The 15,353-nt window shown below is 36.6% G+C and overlaps 2 protein-coding genes and 1 long non-coding RNA gene across 3 annotated transcripts; all 3 read right to left on the bottom strand.

Annotated features, from left to right (window-relative positions):
• Positions 1 to 538: 538 nt before the first annotated feature.
• Positions 539 to 3,772, bottom strand: LOC148197668 (uncharacterized). Its single transcript, XM_088116115.1, has 2 exons — positions 1,307 to 3,772; positions 539 to 1,173 (listed from the first exon to the last, which is right to left on the bottom strand). Exons 1-2 carry the CDS (start codon positions 3,768 to 3,770, stop codon positions 845 to 847), a joined length of 2,793 nt encoding a protein of 930 aa, XP_087972241.1. The 5' UTR covers positions 3,771 to 3,772; the 3' UTR covers positions 539 to 844.
• A 1,101-nt stretch (positions 3,773 to 4,873) lies between these two features.
• Positions 4,874 to 5,525, bottom strand: LOC148197667 (uncharacterized). The gene is made up of 2 exons (XR_015786827.1): positions 5,235 to 5,525; positions 4,874 to 5,140 (listed from the first exon to the last, which is right to left on the bottom strand). It is a non-coding gene; the product is annotated as an uncharacterized LOC148197667 (long non-coding RNA).
• A 6,783-nt stretch (positions 5,526 to 12,308) lies between these two features.
• On the bottom strand, positions 12,309 to 12,926 carry LOC124835043 (uncharacterized). Its single transcript, XM_047309907.1, has one exon. The coding sequence runs from the start codon at positions 12,924 to 12,926 to the stop codon at positions 12,309 to 12,311; it is 618 nt and encodes a 205-aa protein (XP_047165863.1).
• Positions 12,927 to 15,353: the final 2,427 nt, after the last annotated feature.

Here is a 15,353-nt window from a genome sequence, read left to right as displayed (position 1 = left end):
TGAAGCTGTTCGGTCCAAAAGAAAGCTCACAGCTGGGCGAACGTTCCTACGGTGCTGTAAGTTGATCGGAGAAGAAGGTAAGGAGTTATCGTAGAGAGAAGGTGAACTGGTTCTAGAGAGAAGTTGGAGAAAAATGAAAGGTTTTGGTTCTGAGGAAGAAGAAGAGTGCGTGCAGGTGAGAGAGCGTTTTTCGAAACTCAGCTTTGTTAATTTCCACGCCCAAACGAACGAGCGTCTCCTCTGCTGACACCTGCACTCTCACTTCTGACTTCCGAAACTTCTACGTGACAAGTGGCGCTCTTGCATGCAGCGTTTAGTGCGTTTTTAATGCACTGAACGTGTGGCGCGTTGCATTTATGGGAGCAGTCAGGTGACTCAGCAGTGAAAATAAATGACAGATTTGACAGTAATCATGGTTTAAATTTCCGAGAATTCACAAATGTTAACTTATATAAGTTTTGGAACGTTTAAATTTCAACTCAAATAAAGCTAACTTTTATATTCTACTTAAATAATATACTAAACAGTTTGGGGGAAAATGAACGTAGTGAAAATGAAAATTCACTTTAAACTTCAATTAACTTATATACTACAATAAAAAATATTTTTCAACTTTAAATAACTCCAACTTTAAATAACTACAAACGCAAACTTAATAATCAGTGGCTGTGGATCAAGGAAGTGTCAGTATCCACTTGAGGATGAAACATCATTCTCTTTTTTATTTAAGTAACTAATAAGTTGGTGCCGGCTGCTATTTTATACTATAGCACATGGCACTCTTCTGCCTGTAAACGAAAGGTTTGCTTTCATAGTTGGATGTTCAGTCTTTCAGCTGTGTGTGTCACAATGAAGATGACCTGGACATTGCAAGCTCGTTGGTTACGAGCTTCATGGTTGGACGAGATCGTGGAGTTTCAGTGAGGCAAGAAATTGCTATCTTGAGAATTGATACCAACTCTTTCAAAGTAGAACTTGTTAGATGAGGTAGACGTTCATCCAAATTATCCATCAATGCCATATGATCAAGTGTTGAGATCATACCAATTGATAAAGAAGATTGCAATAAAGATGTAACATCACCAGGGTGCCTTCCAAATAATATTTCCAATGCCAAGACCCCAAAACTATACACGTCACATTTCTCGTTTATTTCCATTGTGTATGCAAGTTCTGTATCAAATTAAAAATTAACTAGCATTTTAGTCGTAAAGAAAGAATCAAACTAAAAATATCTTTTTAATGATCAACAAAAACAAGCTGCTGAAATACCATGATATGTACACAATATAGAAAGGAAACTAACCTGGAGCAGCATATCCAAAGGTTCCGGCAAATGATGTCCAATTGGCTGAACTATGATCAAGAAGCTTAGCAGTTCCGAAGTCTGAGACATGAACTACATATTCTGAATCCAAAAGAACATTTTTGCTTGATATATCACGATGAACAATTGGAGGTAAGCAATCATGGTGCATATAGCATAAAGCATTTGCCACGTCTTTAATAGCATCCACCCTTTTCTTCCAATCAAATGCAGTTGCTTGTTCATCGTCTTTCAAAATCTTCTTCACATCGCCCCTCTCTAGGAATTCGCACACCAAAAATGAGTATTGTGAATGCGAACAAAACCCATGAAACTTTACAATGTTACGATGTCGGATTTCTGTCAAAGCCTGGATCTCATTTACGAAAGCTTTCTGATTGAGGATTTCTCCATCCGAAACTGAATGAAGTTTCTTCACAGCAACAACTTCACCTGTAGGTAATAATGCTTTGTAAATACAACCTTGACCTCCAACTCCAATGAGATATTTCTCATCAAAATTTTCGGTGGCTTCCATAATATTCTCAAACATAATTTTGCCTCCGAAACTCCATACTGGAAACATGCTGGGAGATCGTGGAGCCTGTTCTTTTTCTTTGTTTGAAGTTCGGCATAAATTACAGGAGACACCAAAAAGAAATAATGCAAGCATTAGAATGGCCAAAGTAACGGATAAAACTGCTATTAGCACTTTCCTTGTCGTATTATTATGAGATTTCCCACTTACTGTCGGGCAAGGCTCCAAGCCCGCGACATTGCCACACAGGCCTTTATTATTTCTCAGTGCTTCAATGGTGGCATTGTGGAAGATACGATTTTCAGGAAGTGGACCCTCAAACCGGTTGTATGATATATCAAAAGATGTCAAGCTTATCATATCATGTAAGCTAGAGAGACCACCTGAAAGACTGTTGTGCGATAGATTCAATGTTTCTAAGTCTTTTAAACCAAACGTTGGTGGTAATCTTCCACTCAACAAATTTCCACTGAGATCAAGACTTGAGAGAAAATTCAAACTGCCAAGCTCAGAAGGAATGTTTCCCTCAAATTTATTCTGGCTCAGATTCAAGGACAATAAATTGTGCAAACTTCCAAGTTGTTTCTGGATTAAGCCTGTGAAATCATTTGACCCGAGCTCCAAGAATTGAAGTCGCTTTAGTGATTCTATTTTGGAGGGAACATTTCCAGAAAGCCTATTGTTGTTGATTGAAAGATCAAACAAGAGGGTTAAGTTGCATAAATCTTCTGGAATGTTTCCTGTAAGATGGTTTGAGGATAGATCAAGCAGCTGTAATTTGGTTGCGCCACCTAGTTCTGGTGGAATAACACCTGACAAATTGTTTTTGAAAATCATGAAGCTTGTGAGGCTGCGAAATTTTCCCCAAGTAGGTGAAAGATTACCGTGAAAATTATTTTCTCTGAGATCGATGTAATTCAAGTTTGGAAGGACATCAAAAAAGTTTGTTATATCCCCAGTTAGATGGTTTTGCTGAAGCCTGAGTCTTTTAAGGCTGTAGCATTTCTTCAAAGTCTCTGGAATTGGGCCAGTGAAATTGTTATTAGCAGCTGTGAAGTATTTCATATTTCCGCCGAGGCAAACGTTCTGAGGTATTTGGCCTATAAAATTATTATCAGCAAGTTGCAAACATTCGAGACCAGTAAGCTTCTCCATTTCTATTGGAATCTCGCCAGTAAGTTCATTCTCACAAACACATATGATCTTGGCGGTTGATAAATTTCCGATATGGGGAGGGATGGATCCGGTGAGTTGATTTGTAGATAAAGATAACTTGGTGAGCCTGGACAAATTCCCAATACTGGCAGGAATGGGTCCAGAGAGTTTATTTTCATAAAGGTGAATGAGTTCTAAAAGTGGTAAGGTTCCTAAGGTAGGAGGGATTGACCCAGAGAGGTTGTTGTTATATATATCGAATGTGATAAGAGACTGGAGATGGCCCACTTCATTAGGAATAGAACCAGAGAGACCATTGACACCAAGATTCAGATACTTTAGTTTGGAAAGATTACAGATGGTTTTGGGAATGCTACCGGAGAGATTATTTTTAGACAAGTCAAGCGTGTTGAGATTGGACAACTGTTCAATCTGTGGAGGAATACTTCCAGACAAGTAGTTGAAACTCATATTCAGAACGAGAATGTTTGGAAGTAATGAGAAGTTAAAAGTTTGAAGTGTACCTTTCAATCCAACACGTGTAAGATTTATGTGAGAAACAGAATGGGAATCATCACATTCTATTCCTCGCCAGATGCAAGGATTAGTGCCATTCCATGAAGAGAGAGAAGCTTGACTGTGGTTGTCAAGGCTGCCTTTCCACTTCAATAAAGCATTTGCTTCCGAATCGGAAGAACTGGCAGCACCGTAATGTGGAAACGCACAAAACAACATTACAATGGACAGAAGCGTTGGAAATACGAACACCATGATGAAATTTTCAATTAAAAGAGATATAAATTGCATGACATATATAAGAACCCAATTCAAGAAATATTCTACTTTTTCTTTCGTTGAATTGGTTATTGTTAGTGCACCGTATTAACCACGTTAAACTGTTACCATCATATATTCGCTTCTTTATATGACATGTTCACTGTTAAAATGTCACGTTTATCTTTATCTATTAAACCACAAAATGTTTATCCCCCAAGTTCAAAGATATTTAAAGTGTGTTATTAAATACTATGATCTTTTTTCGTTTATTCGTTTTCTTTTTCATCTTAAAAATTTTATATAGAAATGTTTTCAATTTTCAATATATTTAAATACATTAAATTTTAATTCAATTTGTTTTAATTTATTTTATTTTCATATAGGGTTAAATATGTTTTTCACTACAAGAAAAAAGTGTATTATATACAGCAAAAATCCGTATATAAGACCCAAAATCCGTATATAATACGTGTTTATATACGGATTACATACGGGCAAAAATCCGTATATAATACCGTCGTAGCTAGGTTTATATACGGATTTATCCGTATATAATTTATGTATGGAAATTATATACGGATTTATCCGTATATAAATTATATACGGATTTATCCGTATATAAATTATATACGGATAAATCCGTATATAATTTCCATATATAAATTATATACGGATTTATCCGTATATAATTTCCGTATATAAATTATATACGGATTTATCCGTATATAATTTCTGTATATAAATTATATACGGATAAATCCGTATATAATGGCTTAAGAAGAGCTAAATAAATGCCCTGTATATAGCAGTTCTCCATGCACAATATACAAGCAGAATAAAAGTTCTTATTCTATTGACAAACTTTCTGGATTAGACCAATAAATATAAATATAAAAATTAATGTTAACCTATCTAAACCAATATTCACTATATATTCTAATTTCTCTGCATATGTTATTTTATATATATATATAAATTATATAAAAAGAAATTGTGATGTTCACCATATGCTTAAAATTCCTCAAACTCATGGTATAACACTTTAATGGAATGATGTCTAATATTTAGTTTAATGAAGCTCAACCTAATAAGAGTAATTTGCTGACTCTTAAGAAAGCCCCAATATATTATCAAGTTCAGAGTTAAACAACTATTAATCAACAGTTCCAATAAAAATTAACAAGTAGCTCAGAACTCACTGTCTCTAAAATAGGTTTTTTAAATGTTAGATAATCGATAGGGACATACCACTAAACAGTTTAAAAGACGTGGGATGGGTTCTTCGTTGAGTGGTCAATGCTAAATCAGATTTCTTTGATAAGTAAAGGGCAGGATCAATAATGATGGGCCTTGCTCTTTGATTCCTGCATAGAATAAGTAATATAAGTCAGGGGAGAAAAACATGCAGAATATAGTCTACAAAATATTTTCAGATGCATAATAATCAAATTCACTTACAATTTCCAACCAGCAATGTGTGTATGCTCAATGAAATTTAGATTCCTTGACAGATTCGAGAAAACATAAAGCAAATCTGCAAAAGCAGAAAACAAATATCAAATGGGTTCAGGGAGTAAACTTTTTGCATGTTTGTCTTGATAAATGCTTAAACTGAAACTATAAACAACATGGAATGATCTATACGAATCTGGATTTATGCCAAATGATACACTATCAGACAGAAAGAAGATGTTGAAACCAGAAGACTAAAATCATTGAGTACAAAATACCATGAAGCAAATTGTTACACAGTTATGCAGGTACTATAATTTTCCGTATGTAATTTCATTATTTCTTGTAGTGTTTAGTCCCTAAACTATTGGTCGTTTCTGGTTTTCGTCCCTCTTCCAAAGTAAGGTACAATTTGGTCCTCATTCTTTAGAAAAACGTTCCTCTTAGTCCTCAAAATTTTGTTTTTAGTCCTCGTTTTAGTCCTCAAAACGTTCGTTTTTTCGACTAAAACGAACGTTTTTTAAAGATTGAGGACTAAATTGTACCTTACTTTGGAAGAGGGACGAAAACCAGAAACGGTCAATAGTTTAGGGACTAAAAACATATTTAACCCTTTTCATATATATTGTTTGCACAAAGATCAATTTCCATCAAATTCAAAAATTATTTAAATATTAAATAATTGTTAAAAAAATATCAGTATTGATTATTTTTTTGTAATGGATCTTAATTTATACTACTTTTTGTCAAAGTTTTAAAATATTTTTTATTTTATTATTGTAAAGAAAATTAAAATTATGATAAACATGATCTAGACCAAATAAAATCAAATCCATTTTTCTCGACATTTATATTGAACTTTGACTTGACTGATAGGCAATTGGGTTGAATCTCAGGTGATTTAACTTGATTTTATTTGAGACAATTTGTCTTAATTCTAGGTTAAAGAGGACTTATCTTGACATTCGGTTTGAAACGACTTGATTTGACTTTAAGTTCAGTCTAACTTGATTTGATTTTTTGTCTAGGCTTAATTAGCTCGACCTTCAACTCTAATTTATCTTGACCTTCATCCAAAATTAACTCATCCCGACCTTCTGTCTGAATCAATTCGTCCCAACTTTCAATCCAGAATAACTGGTTTTAACCTTTGACCCTTGCCAACTATTCTCGACATTCAATTGAGTCTACTCTATTGGTTTGAAACACTTTCAAAAATTTCTTAACTCAATTTATTTCTAATTACTTTACTTTATTTAAACATATCATTGTATTATGAAGAGTTTTAAATTCTCAAATTAAATGAATTACCTGTTTTAATTACTCCATCCAACACGCAAGTTAAAAAAAATACTTATAATTGAATAAATATGCATATTATACTCAATATTTTTAGTCACATTATAGTGACATTATCATGGATGAGTACCTACAATTTTTGTGCAAAACGTCAAAAAGAGCCATGGCAATTTCTCTGAAGTGGGCCATGCAGTTGATTTTGAGGGAAAATGAAAACGATGCTTCTATCAATTTTCCAACGTCTGGTCGTGGAAAAACAAAGGGTAGGTAAGCTATTTTCAAGGGACATTGGACCGTGTAGACGAGGTTGTCATCACGTGAATAAAAAATCAAATTTAATGGTTAGATTAAACAATCTTGGTTCCCACCTCTATAAATTATGAGGATTAAGTACGCTCTTAATTTATTCTAAATGTATGTCAAACATATTTGTTAGGTTTAATTTTATTTTTAATATTTTTGAGTGTTAATATTAATTACACGTTGATCATTAAAATAAAATATATTAATTAATAGAACTAAGATCTATAAAATATTTTAAATAATATAACTAAGCCATTAATAATTTACTTTAACATTGTGTTTTATTAAAAATAATTTTATTTCATATAAATTTCTTTTAACTTAAAAAAATATCATTTTAAACATTGTATTAATCTCTTTAATTAAAAACATTATAAAATGTAAGAGTCCAAAAAATTTAGTTTATAGATGGACAGGTATTTTGTGTAAAGACTGAGAGGAGTCAGCCTTGGGAGTGAACAAGTGGCACCAGATAATGGGACCGAGCAGTTAATAATAAAATAATGTTGATATATAAATGTTGAATTCAAAGTTGGTTTCATTATCTGAGAAACCATTATCACTCTTCAAAGCTCTGTTCTCTTTTCTCCTCCTTCTCTCTAAAAAAAATCTCTCATCTCACCTCATTTGATCTACCATCAGATTGTGTCTAAGTCATTCTGGTGTCAAGAATTCCTCATTTTGGTGTCAAGAATTCCTCATTCGCCGATCAAACTTGTGTTTTTAACGGTTAAGTTTTGTTTCTTGAGTTTTTGTCAAAATTTGGAAAATTCTGTCACATGCAAGGTAGCCCTGCTGGTTGCATGTGTTCTTCAACCTTCTCTTGTTCTTTCTATGACATCCCAAAATATATAAAAACCATATATAATAAAGACGTCATCATTGCATAATATAGGAAAGCAGTCAAGAGTAATTAAGGATTACGGTCATCCTTAGAATAGCGTGGAATTGAAAACTAGAGTATTAGAGTTTCTCCCTGGAATTTACAGAGTATTTAAAATTTTAAACATACAAAAGTTTGTCAAAGCTAGCAAATAAAAACTAGCGAATCTAAGTTGCAGCGCTGCCATCCCCATCAAGAACTGTTTCCAAAGTGTCCTCCTTGCCATCTGCTCCCACCCAAGTGGGTGATCATCGCACATACCCAAACCCAAACACTACAAGAAATGCGCTTATTTCCGGCGGCTCTTTACCGAGGGCCTATGAGCCTTCGGTAAGTCATTCGTGAGTTCAATTACAGACGGCTGAGAGACCTTCGGTAATTTCTTCGAAAAATTTTAAGATGTTCCCTCTCTGCAATTCATTTTCCCACTTCCCACCGGCCCTAGTGCTCTCTCGTCGCCCAAAACCTTTCCCTCCAACCCTTTGCTCCTTCAACGCTATCAAGCCCTAATCTTGCTCTCCTCTGGCCAAATTTCAGAAATTCCCCTTCTCCTCTGCCAAATTTTCGAAATTCCTCCACCGCTACGAAAACTGTTGTCTGTTTTTGGTCACCCCAAGCCGTTCTCCGCGTCCTTCAGAAGCTTCTCGTACGCCTCGTGCATCTCGTCCAACTGCAGCACCGACTTCCAGATTCGCTTCTCCGTCTCCGCCCGCTCCCGGCCCTCCCTCTCCTTCTCGGCCTGGTGGGCCCGCCACTCGTGAATCTCCATCTCCGCGGGGCGCGATCTCCTCTAGTTCGTGGGACAGGTGGGCCTCGATCTCCGTCAGCCTGGCCCTGGCGCTGTCAACTTCCTCATGCGTGGGCAGCTCCCCCATCTGGTTCAGGACCGTTCCGGCCTAGGCCACCTGAGATACGACTCGGCCCATGGAGGCCATGAGGTATGGGTCGGCGAGGTGCGGCATTTGGCTCACAATCTCCGGAGCCCGCGGCTGCTCGAGGTCGAAGTGGTCGGAGTCGGAAAGGATGGGAAAGGTTCGAGGGTTGTGATCCATGGCGTGAGAATGAGTTTGGGGTTTGCGAATTGGGAATTGGGAATTGGGAATTTGTTATCTATGATTCTTAATTAATTAATTAGTTGATTTTTCTGTTGTTTCACAAATATAATTTTTTATGCAGCTGCCTGTATGTCAATGGAAATGGCGTGGATGAAGAAGAGGAGCAAATAAGTTCTGCCACTCACAACACTGCTAACGATGAAATGAATCAATATTTGAAGGAGCTTCAACTGGAGGAACAGGGTGATAATCCTAAGATTAATGGTGGCAAGGAAAAACAAGCAGCCAGAAAAAAAGGCATCACAGAAGCAGAAATGAAAAATGAGGCAACATCAGAAGCAGGTAGTACAGAGGCAACATCAGAGAAGCCTGCTAAACATCATCTTTATCCATCAGGAAGGATCTTGCATCTTGTCCCTGTACCTTCCTCTGAAAATTCTGATGATGCTGATGAGAAACGTGTCGTCTTGTATGAAACGCCCAGAGAGATGTATGGAAAACTCCGACTTTCAATAAGGATGACAGTCACTCACTGCTTACTCTCTTCTTTCGCACTTCGAAACTTACCGAGGGCTTTTGCCCTTCGGTAATTACCGAAGGCTTTTGGCCTTCGGTAATTACCGAAGGACAAAAGCCCTCGGTAATATTTAGCGACAAGAGATTTACCGAAGGATTTTTGGCCGTCGATAAGCCTTCGGTAAACACCCTTTATCGACGGCTTATGGCATTTTCCGAGGGCTTTTGGCCTTCGGTAATGCCCTACTTTTTTGTAGTGAAACACAAACAAGTAGGGGTGAGCTAGACATAAAAAGCATGTTATTCAACCTCACACGACATGCAAAAATCATTCAAACATGGTAAAATGACATCACATGACTTGTTACTTTATAAACTGACTCGTCCGAACTTAGAATGATAGTCGAGCTATGGCGGGTCTTGGGCTCCCCCACCCTACCACACTCACGAGGTTAGTCTGTTATCACTCACCTTGGATCATACTGGAAGCACCCAAGACTAGGACCTCCTGCTACTCCTCACCACATGGTTCAATCCTCTCTACATGAGAAGAAAGACCATTGGAGTTTCAGGATGACCCCCAAGACTGAGCTCCTACTTTCATTCTAAACACTACCAGGGCACCACCATGTATCCTCTCCTTGAGGATCATGGAATTGCGTCCATGAACCATATTGTCACTTTGAAACTTAACCCAAGACATGAATAACCGGATATCATCATATTATCACAGTGAATTCAACATATCTCATACATTCACATACTTTCCACATAAATCACATCATTATAGTTCACAATCATGTTCCGATGCATAAATTCAAATCCAATAAAATCCAATCATCGCAGACATCATACAAACTGAATATATCACAAAATAAATTAACAGTACATAATCTGTTCAATAGGATTTAAGTAAAAAAACTTGTCGAGTAGACTTCCAGGAAAGAGAGGTGCGTCTGTTAATCTCTTTGGCAAGTGCACCAAATCGTTCAAGTAATAAACCGTGGTAAGACCAGGTATCGTTTTCCCAAGAGACTCGTAATACTAGAAAATTGTGCGATTAACAACTCATCTAGACTCAAGAACAACTCATCATTTAAGAATATGTGCAAAAAGATAAATTCACAAGTAATTACAAGGTTGGACTTTGGTATTGAAGGCACTTGGAAATGGAAAAGACTAGAAATGGTATGAAATGACATTGTTAAGGTTAGTTTTTACCAATGCACTCTTGTGTATAACCAATTTCATCTCCTCTCTATCAATTTACTAAAGTCAATCCACTAAAACACTCTAGCCCTAATCCCTTAGGTGAAAGAGCCTAGGTTTTCCTTATCAAACTCCAATCCCTTGGACAATCTAACAAGCAAACCCGCATTAAGAACTAGGATCTAAGACAACATGTGAATCATATCCCATCCCTGGCTCAATGACCCGCAAGGACTCTTGTTTCAGTTCAAGATTTCATATCCCATTCCTGGCTCAATGAAACCCCAAAATCAAGTCATGAACGTCCCCATTACATGCAAGCTTTAAGATCAGAAACAAGAATACTAGTAATAGATAGAAAAGGCATTTATAAATACGAAACAATCATTCATTACACAAGAGTTCATAAGCTACATCTAACCCTAACAAGATGAATCTGGTTCTCCATTTCATGGAGAACCCTAAAGCTTACAAACATGGAAGATGGAAGAAGAAGGAGACCCAAAGGAAGAGGAGGAGATGTTCCCACAAGCTCCTCGTGCCCTCCATGAGCTCCAGACGTGAAATCGCACCTCCAAAGAACCAAAGACCCTTTTTCTTTCTGCCTCATGAGTATATATACTGCCCGAATTCTCGCTTAAGCTAAATTATTCTCGCTTAAGCGAGAATTCTTCTTGGAGAAGATAGTCATTCTCGCTTAAGCTAAATTATTCTCGCTTAAGCGAAAATGACTGTTAAATCAAAGACTTCCTGGATCACCGAGGCTCTTCAATGTAATGGAGGATCTTCCTAACATCAAAATAGATCAAAGAAAACAAGGGATTAGAGTATTATTTACGTAATGTAGCCCAAAATATAGATAAATACTAAAACTAAATAAAAGAGAGGATTTAAGCAAGTAATAAGCTAAAGAAGAGTTGATTTTGCTACTAAAATGATGCTTAGATAATGGTAAGAATTAGCATTATCAGCGTCACAATGGACAACTTAAGTACCAAGTCTTTCTTTAGCCAAAGTGTTCCTCAACTAGTTTTTAATGAATTTCTTATTTACAGATTCAAAACAACAGCATATAATATTAACACCGAAATTCAATATAGATAGATATACAGTAAACGTTAACAATATTCACACAGAATTTCAAGACATGAATAGTAATAAAACAATACTAAATCATAATATAAAAGCATAGAAAGGTTAGCTCCCCTACCTCTTCTCTAGAATTATTTTCTCACTAGAAGCTGTTCCCTGAAAACTCTTCAGAATCTCTACTCTTCTTACAACCAAAATTTCTTCCTAACTCTTTCTTCTCTAAATTTCAAGATTTCTCTCTTGATTCTTCTTCTCTTTGTGCAAAATAGCCTCCCCCTTCATAGCTATTTATAGTCCAAAAATTTTACTATTCATCAATTTTTTTAATATTATTTTAATATTATTTTATTATATTAATTTCTTAATCACCACTTACTTAATGGATTCATAATGGATTCCTTAATAATGTCTTTAAATCTGATCCTAATTCCTTCCATGCTAAACAATTCTTATCCTTTCATTTTATTTATTTTTTTACTATTCACTTTTTACTATTCACTATTCAGTATTCATTTTTTTTTAATTTTCTTAAAAAAAATCCTAAATAAGTTATCAAAATTTGAACCTCTCCTTCTAAATTACTATAACTTTATATCCAAAATTTACATTTTTCTATCCATTAAAATTATTATTACTAATAAAATGCTAAAATTTACTAATATTTTTCATGAGTCTTACATTTTCCCCAACAAAAAAAATTTTCGTCCCCGAAAATTCTACACTTCAAGAAAATAGTTGAGGGTACAATTGCTTCATTTCTTCTTCTAGTTCCCATGTAGAGTCACCTGTCCTCTTATCCCAAACCACCCTGACTAAAATGATAGTTTTTCCTCTAAGTTCCTTTGCTTTAGTGTCTTCTATACAAACAAGTTGTACTTCCACGGAGAGATCCTCTCGGATTTGAATCTCTTCTATTTCTAAAATGTGAGAAGGATCAGGTACATACTTTCTTAGTTGGGAAACATGAAAAACTGGATGGAGATTGGCCAACTGAGGGGGTAACGCAATCTCGTAAGAGACTGGCCCAATTCGCCTCAAAATTTGGTATGGACCAATGAACTTAGGAGAAAGTTTCCTCGAGCGAAGAGCTCTACCGATACCCGTGGTTGAAGTTACTCGCAGGAAAACATGATTCCCAACCGCAAACTCTAACGGTCTCCTCCTTTGATCTGCATAGGACTCCTGCCTATTCTGAGATGCCCGCATCCTCTCCTGTATAAGCTTCACCTTCTCTGTGGTCGGCTGAACTAGTTCTGGTCCCGTCAACACTACCTCTCCATCCTGAAACCAACAAAGAGGTGTTTTGCAGCACCTCCCATATAATGCTTCAAACGGTGCCATTATTCGCATTAGTAATTGCAAGGAAAATTTTGGAAATAAATTTGGGACATTTGAAGGTTAAATGAGAAATGACAATTGAGCCCAATGCATCTCAGCCATTTCAATTTTCGCACAGCGCTACGTGAATGTTGTGTCAACTTGTGTGTCTTCGTTTGAGTTCAATTCTTATCCGTTTTCCACGCAATTTTTTTCACAGTTTCTTCTTGATGTCTATTTTAACGTATAGTTTTTACTTTGTTCAAATTCGTTCTGTGTTGTTCCCAGTATTTTGTTTACTCCCCTATGTCAGTTCAGTGCTTACTGTTTGAGTGATTTATAATCTCTTTACATTGTTTGCTTGCTGTTTGGTATTTGTGGTGGCTGGAATATCACGGTATTGGCTTGGTCCAGCAAAACATCTCACTGCCACAACATGAAGGGTCTAAATTTTAGGCCTCTTGATTGGTTGCAAGGTGCATTTCACGGTAGAATCAAATTGGCAACATCCATATGCCTTCACGTGAAAAGAAGGAACAAGTCCTTTCTCTCTTGAATTTTAAGAAGCATTGATTGGCTTGGAATGACATTGCATCTCACGGACATAGCTAACTGAAAGCATGAAGCAACACATGATTTCTTTCTTCTAAAATTAGTGCACAATGGCATGTAAGGGACAAGTGAACAAACACGTTGTAAATGGGAGACATGCACGGCAAATGCTTCCAGTCACATTTCAAAACCAAACAACACATGGTGAGGGAATCTTAAAGCTTTTGGTTTTAATTGGTTTGGAACAACACCTCACGGCCTAAGGCAGCAGCCAGCACTAAATGAAGAATCTTCTTTCTCTTTTGGAAGTGGGAAGCACCATAACATCAGACAAAAGAAGGGACCACCAATTGGAGAAGCATCTCACGGTTTTTCTCTCCAGCTGCACCATGGAAATTAATTCTTCATTCTTTCTTTAGATGAGCTTCACGTGAAGACACTAGGTGCAGCCCATGAAAGACCAACAAAGCACACAGCAGCTGCCACAAAGAAGTCCAACCATTCACACATCTCACGGCTTTGGTGCAGCAGAAAAATATCCAACCTTCACACCTTCATACGTTCCAGCTGCACCACTCTTCATCCAGCAGCTTTGAATAAGAAAGAACACATCCAAGAGAAGCTTGAAGGAAGAGCTATGGCCTTGGTCCAGCAGGAGCAACTTTGGTGAGGTGCTGCACGTTCCATACTCCATTCACGGTCTTGGTTCAGCAGCTAAGGCAGCTAGTGGAGGTGAGTCATTGTCTTGAGTGCTCCATTACCTTAAGTGCTCCATGCATTACCTTGAGGGCTCCATCCACTAAGGAAATCATCATCATTTTGCAACTAAGTGGAGAGTCCAATGGGGAGGGAGTGCACGGCTATAATGAAGGAAGAATCAAATTTTCAGAGGATGGTTGGTGGTGTGTGAGGGGGAGGCCGAGAGCTCCACAAGAGAAGAGTTTTTGGACATGTGAGGCAGAGAGGAGAAGGAGGCCGTGAGCTCATGGTGGGAGGATGAAGGAAACCAATCACTGCTGGAATGGAGGATGATACTTGAAGTTCTTGTTGTCTTCTCATTTGGTTTTGTAAATCTTTCATTTAAGCTTTTGTTCATCTTCTGTTGCATTTATCTATCTCTTCCATAAACTGTAATTTGAATTCTGTGTTTGTGAAAGTTGTTTTGAGAGCTTTGTAATTTAATCTTGAAGTGTTTTCTTTCCTTTTGATTTGTGCTGCAAAGGTCACGGTTGTGTAGAATTCATACTCCTTCTTTTGTTTAGTTTTCTTGATAAACTTTTGGTTGAATCTTTTCATTATGCTTGAATGTTCACGGTTGTTCAAGGAATAATTGTTTCATGATTTTATTTTAAGCAAAGCAAAAGTGATTAAAATTGGAAGGAGGAGAAGAGGTTGAATTGTTGGGAGGTGGAGCAGCTCACGGTTATTTCATTTCCAGTAGCAAACCTTTTAATTCTTTTTGTTATTGTTGAGAAGAATAGGAGTTGGCACGTTAAAACTTTCTTTTTCTTGTAAGAACCATTTATCTTTCTTCTAAATTCCATTAGCATTTAGTCCAACATGTTGACCTCTTTTTGCATTATGTTTTTGTCTTTTAATGAGTTGTTTTAGAGAAGAAGTGCCGCTGGAATGGTGTGTATGTTAGGAATACAATTTCAATTGTTTTTCATTTCAAAAGATGTCAAGAAGTGTTAATTAAGGGTAGGAGTACGTAGGAGTGCTATCACATGTTTTCTTTGTAAAATAAAATTGGAATGGATGTTGGAAGGCATGGTGTTGGATGAAGGAATCTAATTTCATTTTCAATGAAACCCATGGAAGCTAAACATGTCACGGCTATAATTAATTTTTGTTTAGAAACTTTTCAAAAAAATTTAATTTCTGTAAGAAGTTGTTGTA

Source organism: Vigna umbellata, chromosome 5 (assembly GCF_029865625.1).
Source record: "Vigna umbellata cultivar VRB3 chromosome 5, Vumbellata_1.0, whole genome shotgun sequence".
Taxonomy (NCBI): domain Eukaryota; kingdom Viridiplantae; phylum Streptophyta; class Magnoliopsida; order Fabales; family Fabaceae; genus Vigna; species Vigna umbellata.
The sequence above is the reverse complement of the archived record's forward strand: the minus strand, read 5'-3'. Positions and strand labels throughout refer to the sequence as shown.